The sequence below is a fragment of the Tursiops truncatus genome, chromosome 1, assembly GCF_011762595.2.
Source record: "Tursiops truncatus isolate mTurTru1 chromosome 1, mTurTru1.mat.Y, whole genome shotgun sequence".
Taxonomy (NCBI): Eukaryota; Metazoa; Chordata; class Mammalia; order Artiodactyla; family Delphinidae; genus Tursiops; species Tursiops truncatus.
This window is the reverse complement of record NC_047034.1, coordinates 149,675,561-149,690,716: the sequence shown is the minus strand read 5'-3', so window position 1 is coordinate 149,690,716 and position 15,156 is coordinate 149,675,561. Positions and strand designations below refer to the sequence as shown.

General features: G+C 36.8%; 1 protein-coding gene across 9 annotated transcripts in view; it reads right to left on the bottom strand.

Annotated features, from left to right (window-relative positions):
• FOXJ3 (forkhead box J3) overlaps window positions 1-15,156 on the bottom strand; it is a 130,839-nt gene that overhangs the window by 19,240 nt on the left and 96,443 nt on the right. For 5 of the 9 annotated variants that reach the window (XM_019938004.3, XM_019938007.3, XM_073791254.1 and 2 more), the window contains 4 exons: window positions 7,746-7,874; window positions 5,337-5,511; window positions 1,704-2,120; window positions 354-455 (listed from right to left, as the gene is read on the bottom strand). In XM_019938004.3, the coding sequence (XP_019793563.1) occupies window positions 354-455; window positions 1,704-2,120; window positions 5,337-5,511; window positions 7,746-7,874 (823 nt within the window). The remainder of the gene's footprint in view (window positions 1-353; window positions 456-1,703; window positions 2,121-5,336; window positions 5,512-7,745; window positions 7,875-15,156) is intronic. The other 4 variants (XM_019938008.3, XM_019938009.3, XM_073791269.1 and 1 more) reach the window with 2 other exon arrangements.

Here is a 15,156-nt window from a genome sequence, read left to right as displayed (position 1 = left end):
GTTCTGCAAACACTGCAAAGAAAACAGCACTTCTTTTTTCCAGCCCTCAAAATTTCCACCGGTAATCTTCTGCCCATGCAATGAAGAATGACATTTTAAAAATTATTCAAAATCTGATTCTTTTAAATGTGGCCAAATTTCCTTCAGAACTCTTGTCTGTGAACCTCCACTACATCACCTGGCTGAAAGGCTTCATTACGAATTTTGCAAAGTGTTGTTTTTAAGCATACTACCAACTGCAAAAGAAACACTATATAAGGAGATACTTATTTCCACTAAAAAGAGACTTAAAATCTATTCAAAAACACATGATATGTGTATTTGGTTATAAGTCAGAAGGAACCAATACTCACCTTGGAACTGTGAAAGGTCTACATCTGACCAATTAACACTGCTGGCGATTCGACAGCTTTCTTTTAGCATATCAAGTGTTGCATACCAATCATTTGAAACACCTATAAAAATAATATTGGCAATCTTATAAATCTTGGATAGCAAAAGTTTGAGCTGGCCTTACTCCTGATATTGGCCGATCCCAATTCAGTTTTACAAATGGATTCAAAGCCAATATATCATGCATTGGGGCAATCTGCTCTGTGAGACAGGCAGGAAAGGTATTATTTCCCTGCATTTTACAAACAAAAGAAATTGAACCTAGAGAGGAGGCATGACTTAGCAAGGCCACTATGATGAATCCAAGACTTGAAGCCAGCTGTACTCTGCACCATTCCAAGAGGCCCCATTCAACTTGTAGTCTATGTCTGTGGTACCCTCTGGAGTTCTGCAGTGCAGAGACTGCCTGGTCTGTGAGCAATGTCAGTTAAGCATCTCACCAGAAACCATCAAGACCTATCTTAAGAGAAACAGACATTTTTTTTTCTTTTAAAATCAGGGTATGAATCTATCATTCTAAACGAAATACTTGGCAGGAATATGCAAAGAAAGAAAAAGTGGGAACATTCACTGAATACGTAAATGCAAGGTACTAGACTGGGCATTTCATATTTTGTATCCTCAATATGATCCGCATAACAACACTGTATACCCGTGTTGTTCTACAGCTAACAAAATAATAAGACCAGAAGAGTTAATGCACCAAAGGTCATAAAAAGCCATAATGAGGATTCGAATACAGGTCTTTCAGACATAAATCTATACTCTTTCTTCTATATCACACTAAATCACAATAGATTGCAGACAGACTCTGCATTCCACTCTTCTTTCAAACGCTCACAAAAACATTTGTTTTCCAGAAGGACAAAAGAGTTAAAACCAAAACCTGCAGGGGTTGCTGAGTTTGCCTATGTTACCACATAAATTGTAATCAAGACAATATCCAGGGGCTTCCCTGGTGGCACAGTGGTTGAGAGTCCGCCTGCCGATGCAGGGGACGCGGGTTCATGCCCCAGTCCGGGAGGATCCCACATGCCGCGGAGTGGCTGGGCCTGTGAGCCATGGCCGCTGAGCCTGCGCGTCCGGAGCCTGTGCTCCGCAATGGGAGAGGCCACAACAGTGAGAGGCACGCGTACAGAAAAAAAAAAAGGTGAATCTATAGACTGAAGGACTTAACAACTCTAGGACTATGGCAAGGAAACACAAAAGAAGATGGATAAGAAAAGTACTGGTAGAAAATATATATAAGCCCCAGATAACAGATCCAAATTCACAGTTAGCCAAACACACGTCAGAAGACAAAAACTTACCAGAATTACAGGACACCTGTTGTGGGGGAGGGGGTGCCTGATGTGTTAACGTCTGGTGCTGATGGTTCGGATGGTGCTGTACGTGCTGGTGTGGAGAGGGATGCTGGGGGTGAGGGGACTGGAGCTGGCTGTGTTGCTGCGGGTGTGGTGCTGGGTGCTGGGGACGCTGTGGATGCTGTGGTAAACCATGCGGTCGATGGGACGGATGTGGAGACGGCTGTGTGTGCATCTGGGGGTGGGACAGTGAGACCTGTGCAACCGAATTACTGCCTGTGGTGTTGAGGCCACTGCCATGATTGTTGGTCAGGCTGCTTTGGTTGCTGTGTGGGTGAGAGCTCACTGTACTGCCGGGAGAGTGCTGATAGGAACAAGAAGTGTGGGACTGCTGGGAAGATTCAGAAGGGATGTTCATCAAACCTGAAAAGAGACAAAGCAAGATCACTGATGGTCAGATTTCAGTTATACCTTATGACAAACATTTGCAAAATTATTTACAGAGCAAAGGTATATGCTGTCAGGAAGCGATTTTGGTTCAGTTTAACAAGTACTGATAGAGTATCCATCATACCCTGGGGCTCTGGGGCTACCAAGAAAAAACATCATTCTCTGCCCTCAAGTAGCTCGTGGTCCAGTGGAAGAGACAGACACTTGAGGAGATTACGTCCAACACTGTAAATACTAAGGCAAAAGTATACAGAGGGTATACAGGAACTCTGCTTCTTCCCCGTTTTACCTAGGAAGGGGCTCTGAATACAGAGAAGCCTTCCTTGAAAAGGCAATATCTGGGTTGAGTCTTGAAAGATGAGTAAAATGTTAAGGGAGAAGTGGGAGAGGTGTTGGGTCACATTGAGGATGGTTCTCTATAGGTCTGAAGACCTTTGACAAAAGAGGAGGGTAGAAATAAAGCCCAGTTATTTCTGATCTCTTTCTCTGACTACTCCAAAAACTTTAAGTCCAAGATGGCTAGAATCCTTAAGAATAAGCAAAACAAAACAGCCATCTCCACTGCTCTTTTTCATTACTCTTATGGAACATTCTTGAGACAGACACAGTTTAGGGATTAAGATTACATATTTCTTAACACCAGAAAAGAGGAACTAAAATCTCTGCACTATAATTTACACATTTGGTAACTCTGGAGAATTATTAACCGCTCCAAGCCACAATTACCTCAATTATAAATGGGTATGATAATAGTACCTGCTTCGTAGAGTTGTTGTGAGGATTACATGCCATGGTACAAGCGCAGGCTGTAGCCTTAGCTCAGTAAATATTAGCCACTATGATGATAATGATGATTAGGCCAGAAGTGCTTAATGTTAAAAATAATGTATGTTTGGTTTACAGGTAGACACTCACTTTAACAAACCTTATTGCAACATGTGGTTCTATATAACTACACTATTTTCATATCCCATAAGATAACATATGTTTTGCTGAACCAAACACAAAAAAGTTTTACTTGAATGAAATGAAAATAAAGCCCCATACCATACTGTCAGTCAATAAAAGAATCAAAAATTTTAAACAAAAATAAAAGTATTCTCATACTTGTTATTAGGAGTAAAATCATATCAGAGTACATTATAAGATAATCTCAAAACATAATAAATTAAGGTTTTATAGGTAGAAGTGTTAATAAGAGTGCTTGCCTTAACCCTGGGAAAAATGTCATTTACAGGGAATCTATAGGGTTACTACAATAAGATGAAAGAAAGCAGTTATTTCATTATCTATTTCCAATAAAGTCCTAACATTTTAAGAGGGCACCCAGATATAATCTCTACCAACATTTTTTTTTTTTTTCGGTACGCGGGCCTCTCACTGTTGTGGCCTCTCCTGTTGCGGAGCACAGGCTCCGGACGCGCAGGCTCAGCGGCCATGGCTCACAGGCCCAGCCGCTCCGCAGCATGTGGGATCTTCCCGGACCAGGGCACGAACCCGCATCCCCTGCACCGGCAGGCGGACTCTCAACCACTGCGCCACCAGGGAAGCCCTCTACCAACATTTTTAATCCCAAATTGTTTTTAAAATAAAACAAAACATCTTTTAGAAGCCCAGTATGTAAAACTAATAAATGTAAAGTTGTTTTCTGGGAAGCCATGAAAAGGAACCTGTTAGGTCTCCCTCTTCATCTGCACCCTTCTCTCTGAAACCTCCAGAAAACCCAACAGCTCCAAAGAGAACAATTTGGAAAGCACTGATCTAGTCTAATCTTCTTCACTGTACAATGGGAATGCTTAGGTCTAAAGAGGTGAAGTTAACTCAGTTGACTTGATGGTAGAACCTGGACTAGAACCCAGAATTCCTATCAATATTCTTTTCTTTTTTTTATTAGTGTAATGAAATAGCATTATGGGTTTCAGAAATTGTCGCCATTGTTATTTCAAAGCCAGTATTTTTCTACTATGATCAGCAAAGCTGGATCTGCTTAGCAAAGTCTTAGTTGTTTTTTTTTTGTACTTTTATAGAAAATTTAATATAAAATTTGAGAAAATACACGACACTTTAACCAGAAAACCAACTTCCTAAACAAACTACTGATATTCATCAATATATATAACACTTACATATAACATTAACTTTCATAATATCTGACAATGATGTGTATTAAAATGTAAACTCGGGGCTTCCCTGGTAGCGCAGTGGTTGAGAGTCCGCCTGCCGATGCAGGGGACACGGGTTCGTGCCCCGGTCCGGGAAGATCCCACATGCTGCAGAGCAGCTGGGCCCATGAGCCATGGCCGCTGAGCCCGCACGTCCGGAGCCTGTGCTCCGCAACGGGAGAGGCCACAACAGTGAGAGGCCCGCATACCACAAAAAAAAAAAAAAGTAAACTCTTTAAAGGCAGGGATTTTTTGTCTATTTTGTCTACTGCCGTGAGGTAAACCCTCTGAGTTGGGGTGTAAGTAGTCAATCTGCCAAACAAAGCAATGCTTCATTGTTTGAGTTCCCAACAATTTCTGGCTAGTGTTCGTTCTATGGTGGAACAACGAGACACCTTGATCCCATTAAATGACTCTGATTAAAATTAAACCAGCAGCTAATAGGACAGTAATACATAATAGCAACAATCTAGCATTTGGTTGAGATAATAGTACATCTCAACCAGTGTCACTTTTAGTGTTAAATCTGACTTAAGTATGTTGTACAAAATAATGACCACTAACTAATGTGTTCACTTATAAGTGCCGTACATGAAACTGCAAATTTGGTGCTACCATATTCCAAAAGTTATCTCTTTGCTAACAGCAGTCAGAACAGAAAAGCAAGGCACATCTATTCTTGTGGTGCAACATTTACCACTCAAACACTTCACATGCTAGACATCACTAATTAATCATGGCAGTCTTTCCCACATGGCAATAAATGCAGTGTCAGAATCCTTTAACACAATGCTTCAGGACACCACTAGTAATCAAACGAAGTAGGCATGCATGAAGAGATAGATTTATCTGCCATTCTTGTGCTATGATAAAAATATATACAGACTATAGTAAAGGCACAAAGAACCTTCAGTCCTTATCATGATGGTAATGTTCTAAGATTAAGGAACTATAACAGCTGCGATGTGAAAATAATTCTTTAAAAATTTTCAATAAAAAATTACAAAAGAGGTATTAAAAAACTCACCTTGTTGACTAAGTGACTGCTCAAAAACTGACTTATAAAGGCTCCGAAATGAGGCACTGAGATCTTCAAAATTATATTCTGAGAAAAGTAGTTGTTTGTCTCGGTCTGAAAGGTTGTACTGTGGCTGCTGTTGAGGAGTTAATGACTGAGAGACTGGTTCTGGATGATTTGTCACCTAACATTGAAGAAAAAAACTACTAATTTAGTAGCTCTATATCAGAATTGGTTTATTACATATGATATAAAACTGAAAATATCAGAACAGTTATTAGAATTCAAAGGAATTAACTTCCCTGTCTTTGGCTTTCCTATCGTCTGTTAAGTTGGGTATACATAAAAGGACAGACCAAAAGTTGTTAACTTAGGTCTTGAAGAATCTCAGAAATCTAATCCAACCTCCACATTTCACAGTAGGGGGGAAAATTCAAAGTTAAAGGACCTTCCCAAGGTCATAATAAGTGATAAGCTAAGCCTGGAACCCTTCCAGTTTCTGTGGAGTCTTCATCTTGATTTCCACAGAAGCAATTTCATCTCAAACTCACTATACTCTGAAACTACTAACATTTCTCATTCATTTATTCAATTAATCTTTAAGTATTTAAACTCAAATACCGTGAGTCAGGTTGTATGGCACTGCCCAAAGCAGCAAGGAACTTCAACACACCTAACTCTTCACTGTAGGTAAATTTTTCTTTTTTAAATGAAACTTAAGGAAAGTAAGAAATGAAGGGTAAAAGACAAAGGAGATTCTGAGAAAAACAGAATAGATCAGGGCCTCGAGCTATGCAAGGAAAAAGAGCACCATGAACACCTAAAAAATAAGAATTATCTCTGAAGACAGCACAACTAGAAATAAAATAAAACATGATCAGCAATATATCTTAAAGATCATATCAAGCAGTAACAAACTACCATTGGTTTAGTGTTTTGAAAAAATTAAGATATGAACACTGGCTACAGATTTATGCAGCCTTTCAAAATGATGCTCACAAGGAGTCTACAATGACATGGAAAAATATGAGTTTTGTGTAGGGGAATGGCTCCACCACTGGCACATGACTTCATCATTACTGAGTACTTTAATTCACCACCTGATCAGCTAAATATGTAATTTTTTTCAGGAAGGGTGCATGAAAACAAGGGTAGGATGCTTTCTAAACTCTGTGTATCAAAGAATTAATGTCTTTTTCTTGACTTCACAACTGAATGAAAATTTGGTGGGCCTAATATTTATAATTCCAAATCTATTCCCTTGACACTCTGTATAAAGTGCTCCATCATTTTCTGGCATTTAGTATTATGGAAGAGAGGTATGATTTGTGTTTCTCTGAATGTACCTTATTTCTTCTGCTAGAGTATCTATGATTACTTCTGAAATTTAAAAATTTGTCATGATGTGTCTAGATATAGTTTTTTTCCCATTAACTTTTCTTAGAACTCAGTAATCCTTTTGTTCTCTATTTCTTCTGAAAACTGCTTCTGTACCAACTATTTGGGGACACCTATAATTCGCAATTCTCCATATCTATCGTATTCTTTTACATAATTGGTATTCCTTTATCTGTTTCTTCTGCATTCTCGAAAAATATTTAAAATTTTTTCCCCCAGAGCACTGTTAACAGTTTTGCGTTGTCTTCTTTCTCCTACATTCAAGGTGAGTTTTAAAACTGCTCTCTGAATTTCTGTTTTCCTCGTGTTATTTTCTTATTTCAGGTCCCCCATCCCCCTTATATCTTTTCTCTGTGTAAAGTTTTTACCTATTATTCATCTTGGAACAGGGAGAGATGTGATGAGATCAAATTTATACCATGAACAGTGTGGTGTATGGCTCTCTCGGGCTCTGTTCTGTCTACCCAGGAGGACAGGTGCAAGATGATTTGAAAAGAAGTATCAGATAAGGGAAGGGTCAGCACAGGAGCAAAAATACTCACACAGGTCCCTTTATAGCATAGCTTTGTTTTCCAGACCCAAACTGAAAATACAAGACTGGTTAACAACTGAGTACCAGGTCATCCTAAGCTTTGGGGTTTGTAGAATCCCCTTCTTAGATCTGCTTCTGGAAAACTAGGTGATATACATATCCTCTAAGCTCTTTTACCAAGGACTGTAAAATATCATTAAACACAGCTTTAGAAGACTAAAGTAAAAATTCTTTTCCTATTCCAATTGTGTTTCACTTGGACAGAGAACAGATGAAGTAGACCAAAATATATAACATAGTACAACAATATATTTGTATCTAACTTGCTAAAATATAATAGAAATCTGCTCTACTTATCTAAGCTAATGATCAATTTCATCAGTGAGAAATATACATCTTCACTTTTTATTTGTATTTCAATTACGTTTGGTTCCATTTTAAGCTCTAAATGAGTACTCAACAAAGGAGTTAACTTCACCAAGGCTTACCGGTGTGTAACTATGCACACTTCCAACACTGTTCAAATTAACAGATGCCAAACTCTGATCTGAGAGACTGTTGTTAAGGCTACTGCGTGGGCTATCACTACCATCCTGATCAGTGTTGTACAATGTTACCTACAAGGAAAAGAACAGCAATATTTGAATAAGTAGTTCCTACTCTAAAAAGTACTTTTTAAGCAACTCTAGAAGAATACAACTAACCTGGTAGATGGAAGGAAAACAAAATGTTATTGGTCTTTCCTTTGGTGTTTACCTACCCCAAATCCATGCTCTACATCGCTCACTCCATGTTCACCATGAAATATTGATAATTTACTTTCAAACTAAAGGATATATCCCATCCAGAGGTATATAAATTCAATTTTCTAAAAGGTATAATTAGTTCATCGACATTTAATAAGAGGGGATTATAACAGATTTTTACTGTTAAATATTTCTATAATGCATAAACTTATTTTTACTCAAGCTTTAAGCAAAATCAGTTTTCTTCTTTAAAAATCTTAGGCATCAAAAAAAAAGAACACAAAAAATAGAATTTAGGCATCATAGTGTTTATAATATTGAAAACTGTAAACTGTCCAACACAATTGCAGAATCATAAATATGTGATCTGATTTTTAAAATAATAATAATATGCTAACATATGCATTAGACATGAAAGAACTATGTATCAAACTGTTAACAATGGTTAACTGGCAGGGGGCTGGGTATTCCTGAAGACTTCTGTCACTGATAGTGTATATTTTTACAATGCTTGAGTATGTTTATAATGTGCATTATCATTTTTAATTAGAAACAACAAAAAAGATATTTTTAAAACAGAAAACTCGTCTAAATATCCTTTAAAGTTCCATTCAGATGCTACTACCAATTTTCCTTTCTATGCTCCTACTTTCATGGGAAAAATTAATACTTTTGATTTTATGGTGTAACTAATTTTTATCAAATTTTTATCCACTACTAGACTGTTAGCAACTTGAGTTCCCCAATAAATAATCATAAGCAGCATAATGTTTTCTACTCAGTATACACATAAAAAATACTTGCTGAATTTAATGACCAATTGAGCTATTACCACCCTTCTGTCTGTGCTGAAAATGGGGTCATGCTCAATGCTCATTTGCCAAAAGAGGCCAAAACCTGGAAAACTAGGCATATATGCCTCAATACTTAAGGCAAAACCAAACTGTCTCACATTCACATCAGCTAGGAACAATTATGTGTCTAGGAACTAATAAGGGAAAAGAGTATAAGGAAATTGAGAGAAAATAAAACTATGGCAAAGATTTTTCTGGTCAATTATTTCCAGTGTAAATTTCATTTTTTAAAAAACTCAACCTTATGGGCTCTTAAGCAATACAATATCAGGAAATTACAAGCATCCCATGGTCATTCTGTTGGCTGCTCATTCTCTCCTGTGCATGCTTAGTTACCTATCAGTCAAGTCAGAAATACTTCCCACCATCTTAGACAAATCCTCATAGCAAGGAGGATAAGATTTTTATTAAAATGTAACATATTATGGAGAGGAAAATACACGAGTTGTTATAGTTTATTAATTATAAAATGGGCATACTCATGGAATCATGTAATCAATAGCAACTCTCAAACTTTGATCTTAGAACCCTTTTACAGCCTTAAATATTAAGGAGTCAAGAAGCTTTTGTTTGATATATTTATCAATAACTGGCATATTAGAAATTTAAAAAATTTTAAATACTAACTTAAAAATAACTATTACAAACTCAACTATATGTTAACAAAAAAAAATTTTCTCTCAATAAGTAAACTTAGAAGGGTGCCACTGTTTTACATTTTCGTAAATTTCAAAGCCTGCCCTAACAGGAAACAGCTAGATTCTCATATCTGCTTCTGCATTCCATCTGTTGCAATATGTTGTTTAGGTGGAAGTATAGAAAGAAAACCCAGCATCATATATACATATATATGTGTGTGTGTGTTTGGAAAAGGGAAGCATATTTTAATAGACTTTTCAGATAATTGTGGATAGTCTTTTTTGATACTACACGAAAACATGACAAGTGACAATTTTTTAAAGATTAGTTGCAATGTAAAATCTGAAACCATATGAATAAAATTTTCACACTCTTTTACATTATAATCCACTTTCCACCTCGGACTCTGAATGGATCATTTACCCACGCATGATTTTATAACATTATGCATTGGTCATTTGGAAAATATCATTCACTAAGTTATGCACATCTTCCAAATACTGACATATTTCATTACACAACATCAAAACATCACACCTGTTAACATTACCAATAATCTCATTGGAAAAGTGTGTAAAGACTGTGAAGCTACCAGACTCACTGTGGTGGATGTAAGTTTTCCGAACCTGTATGTTTTGCTTAAAAGCTCAAATTTTACCATTGGCAAGAGATTCTGTCAATTGTTTTCCTTTAAGTGAGAGGCTTACTTTATTCATTTTCAAGAAAATATCTGCCAAATACCCAAATCTGAATAATAGTGTCAGTTGTTCTTTCAAGTAAAATCAATGCTCCATGAACAAAGTGGCTAGTTCAACACAAATGCTCTTCCTTGAAGCAACCACTGTACCTCGGTATACACAGTTTAAGCGTTTTATGTGTACTTCCCATTTCACCATACAGATTCTTAAAAACGTTTACTCAAAGGTCACAATTTAATAAAATTATTTTTCCTGCATCACCAAGGATATTCTTAACTAGTATTTGTTTTTTTTAATCTGAAGGGTGTGTGGTTGTGAAGAACACAATGACTACTAGTACAGTCAGGTGTCACTGCCTTGACTTGTGCTAATGTTTACATATTATTGCTTTTGCTGCATCTGTGAAAACACAAAAATAAAGGAAAAGGCAAATAGCATTTTAGTATTATCATGGAATCCCCAAAAGGGTATTGGTTACTCAAGTGTCCACAGATCACAGAACCACTGATACAGAACATACCTGCACACCAGAAGGCCCACTCATGAACTCTCCCAATCATCATTCACCAGCCAGTCATTATCCATCCGCATATCTCCTATTACAGGTAACCACCATACAGACTTCTACCATTAATGACTGGTTTCATACAACGTATATATATCCTTCTCTGTCCTTTTGCAGTAAATTTAGCTAAAGGATTATGTAAAGCTTTGTTGTGTGTTGCGTTAGCATCGGCTCTTAATCTTTTATTACTTCCTTCATTCCACTTTTTAAAACATATTTTATTCTTTTTCATCCATCTGAGAACTTTATCATTTATATTAAGGTCTCAAATCCATCTGAAATTGATTTTTTTTAACATCTTTACTGGGGTATGAAACTGATTTCTGTGCAAGAAAAAAATCTCACTTTTCTATTGATTCAGCACCATTTGTTGAAAGACATCACTGAACTCTGTTCCATAATTCTATGTGTCTATTCTTATGCCAATATTACACTTTCAATTATTGTAGGTTTACTCGATATTTGGAAGTATAAATCCTCTTTTATCTTTTTCTTCAACATTTTCTTCAACTACTGTTTACCATTTGGAGTCTCATTTATCTTTCAAAATCAGCTGGTCATTTCCTACTATCTTCTTTCCCCTAAAAAAAGCACTGTGGAATTTTGATTGGGATATTATATCTGTAGATAAACTCAGGAAAAACTGACTTCTTTACAATAATCTTCTCTATGAAAATTATATACCTAGTTATTTATACACCCTTTGTTCTCTCTCAGTAATTTTTTATAGTTTTCTGTGCAGAGTTCATCTTTCATTTAATCCTAGCTACCTCAGAGATATTGCGGGTTTGGTTCCAGACCACTGCAATAAAGCAAGTATTGAAATAAAGCAAGTCACATGAATTTTCTGGTTTCCCAGTGCATATAAAAGTTACGTTTACAATGTACTGTAGTCTATTAAGGTGCAATAGCATTATGTCTACAGAAACAATGTATATACCTTAATTTAAAAATACTTTATTGGTTAAGAATGCTAACCATCAGCTGACAACACAGGGTTGCCACAAACCTTCAATTTGTAAAAAGCCCAATATCTGGGGAGCACAATACAGCGAAGCACAATAAAATGAAGTGTCTCTGTGTTTGATGTTTTTGAATGCTAATGTAAGTATTACCTTTTAAATTGTATTTTCTAACTGTCCATGACTAATACACAGAAAAATAACTGACTTCTAAAATCCAACACTGATCTAATATTGACACCTTGGTAAATTCACTTATTAATTCCAAGAGTTTGTCTGTAGATTCTTTTGAATTTTCCATATGAATAATGATGTCTTCTGTGAACGATGGCTTCACTTTTGCCTTCCCAAATTTTAAACATTTTCTCTTTTCATAACTTTCATTTCTCCTCTCCTTGCCCCAACACTACTGTCATATATTTTACTTCTATGTGTTATAAACCCACAATGCATTTTTGTAATTTTTGCTTTACAGTTATCTTTTAAAGAGATTTAAATTTTTAAAAAAAAAGTTTTATATTTACCCACATAGTTACCATTTCTGGTGTACTTAATTGCTCTGTATAGATCCTGATTTACATCAGGAACTTCAATTACACATATTACAGGTTGCCTGAAGCTGTCCCCACAGCTCACTAATTTACTTTCTTCTTTTTTTTTTTTTCGGTACGCGGGCCTCTCACTGCTGTGGCCTCTCCCATTGCGGAGCACAGGCTCCGGACGCGCAGGCTCAGCAGCCATGGCTCATGAGCCCAGGCGCTCCGCTGCATGTGGGATCTTCCCAGACCGGGGCACAAACCCGTGTCCCCTGCATCGGCAGGCAGACCCTCAACCATTGTGCCACCAGGGAAGCCCTTTCTTGCCTACTTTTGGATTAACCAAGGATTTATTATTTTTCCTTACTTGGTAATATTCTTTTTATTCTTGTAGTAACCTAGAGCAGTGGTTCATAAGGTAAGGAACTTGGACCAGTACGTGACCAGTATCTGAGAACGTGTCAGAAACGCAATTTTTCAGACCCCAACTTAGACCTAGAGAATCAGAAACTCTCAGGGTAGGGCCCAGTAATCTGGGTTTTAACAAGCCCTCCTAGTTATTCTGATATATGCTGAAGTGTTAAGAATCACTGCCCTAGATTTTACCACATGCCCTTGACTTAGTACTTTTACCACTTCCCATACAATGCAAAGACATTAACTGCAATATATTTGCTAATGCTTTACTCTAGTATTGTCACGTACTTTAACCTCTACAAGTATTTTAGACTCCAAAGCATTGTGTTCTATAACAGCACTGCTATTGTTTTAATCACTCGATACATATTTTTATTTACTGACATGCATACTCTTTTGGTGTTCTTCATTCTTTTCTGCACAGGATAATTTTCCTTCTATCTGAAAAATTAACCTCCTTTAATTTTTTAATACTGTTATTCTCTCACATTTTGTTTCTGTAAAAGCCTATTTACTTAACCTTCATTTTTCATAGAAATTCTAATTTTAGAATTCTGGATTGGCAGTTATTTCCTTTCAGCACTACAAAAATTTCATTCTGGTGGTATCTGACTTTTATCATTTCTATTCAGAATTCAGTGTGTTCCTTTGAAGTTGCCTATTATTTTCCTCTGATTTTAAGATAAAAAAAAAATCCTTGTTTTTTAGCAGTTTGACTTTTATTTGCCTGATAAGGTTTTCTTTTAATTAGTCCTTCTTGGGGTTCTCAGAACTTCTTGAATCTGTATTGTGTTATCTTTCATCAGTCTTAGAAAATTCAAATATTGCTTCTTCTCTATTCCCTTTTGCTTCTCTTCTGGAACACTAATGACAAGTTTGTTAGATCTTTTCCCTGTATCCCATTTACCTCTTAAGCTTCTCTGAATTTTCCATTCTTTTGTTTTTCAACCTGCATATTTTCTATTGACCTATCTTCCAGTTCACTGATTCTCTCCTCTGCTGTGTCTAATCTGCTGTTAAATCCATCTATTTAATTCTTAATTTCAGTTATTATATTTTTCAGTTCTCTTGATTCTTCCATACAGATTCCAATTCTGATAAATTTTCTATAATTCATCTATTTTCTTCAACATATTAGTCATAGTTATTTAAAAATCAATATCTAGATCACTTGTGGATATGTTTATACTATCTTTCAATCTTGGCATTTAATTATTTGGTCTTGTTTCTTGGAATGTCTGAAAATTCTGACTGAAAGTGAGACCTTACTTATGAAAACTTGCAAAAGCTCGGGATATGTTATCTTCCAGAAAGGATTTAGTTTTCTTTTGGCAAGTGGAATATTAGCATACCACCCTAATAACAGTTTGCGACTGGTGTTATTTTGATTTGCTCTTACGTATAGAACATAATCTTTCTTAAGTATCCATTTGTAAAACTGGGGTGTTTACCATGGCTCCCTCTTTAAAGAACTACAACTTTTGTCCCCCCCCACCTCTGTGAGACTGCTGAATTCTGGCTAGTGAAAAATCCACATGATTTGCCTGTGTCTGAGTTGAAGCACACACAGGTTAGGGATTAGCAAATGCCTTAACTGGATATCGCTTGCAAAAAGTTGAGGTAACTTCTGAGATTCCTCAGGATCTTGGTCCTTAAGCCCTGGCTCTTTGGTAGCCTCATACTCTCATTTTTACATCCCTAGCTCAGTGACTGCTCTAGGTTGTAGCTTTCTGTGCAGCCTCTATGCCATGCACTGAGAAGTGGGAAATGTCCCCAGGGAAAACATGTAGGGCTTATCTCAATGTGCTTCCCTTTTTTCTGAGATCTTTGCTTCTTAAGTCCTGCTTGTCTTTTTCTCCAATGCCTTTCTTTTTTATTGGTGGGCAGGGTGGTAATTTTATATAGATAGGGAGAAGGGTTAATCCGATACTAGCTATTCTATCATATCTGAAAGCAGAAGTCCCAAAACTCCAGTTTCTTTATTTAGTCACAAAGTCCCAGCATTACTACTTTCTAATTGTTTCCTAATAGCCACAACTGTCTATGTTTAGGCCTCAGTATCTCCTGCTTGGACTATCGCAAAGAGCAGTACTGGATACCTCTGATTCCAACCCATCTATTTCACTGGAAATTCTCAAGTCTAGCTGGGTATCATTAGGGATGATTTTTAAAAGTACAGATTCCTGGGCCCTACCCACAAGGATAAAGTAACTGATTTGGTAGGACTGCAATGGAATCTGGGAATTACTACCACCACCAAACACACGTACACACTAACAACCCCACCCCTCCCTCAAGTGATTCTGATGGAATCAGTCCATGTATTGCTATTTGGGAAAAATTATCACTTTACACCTCAGTTGCCAGTTTCCTATCTAAATTGGAATTCTGATTAGTAACTCTGATTATAATCTGTCTTCTATCTGCTTATTCAATACCTTTTATCAATACAAAGATACTACGTATATTAGTGCAACTGAGT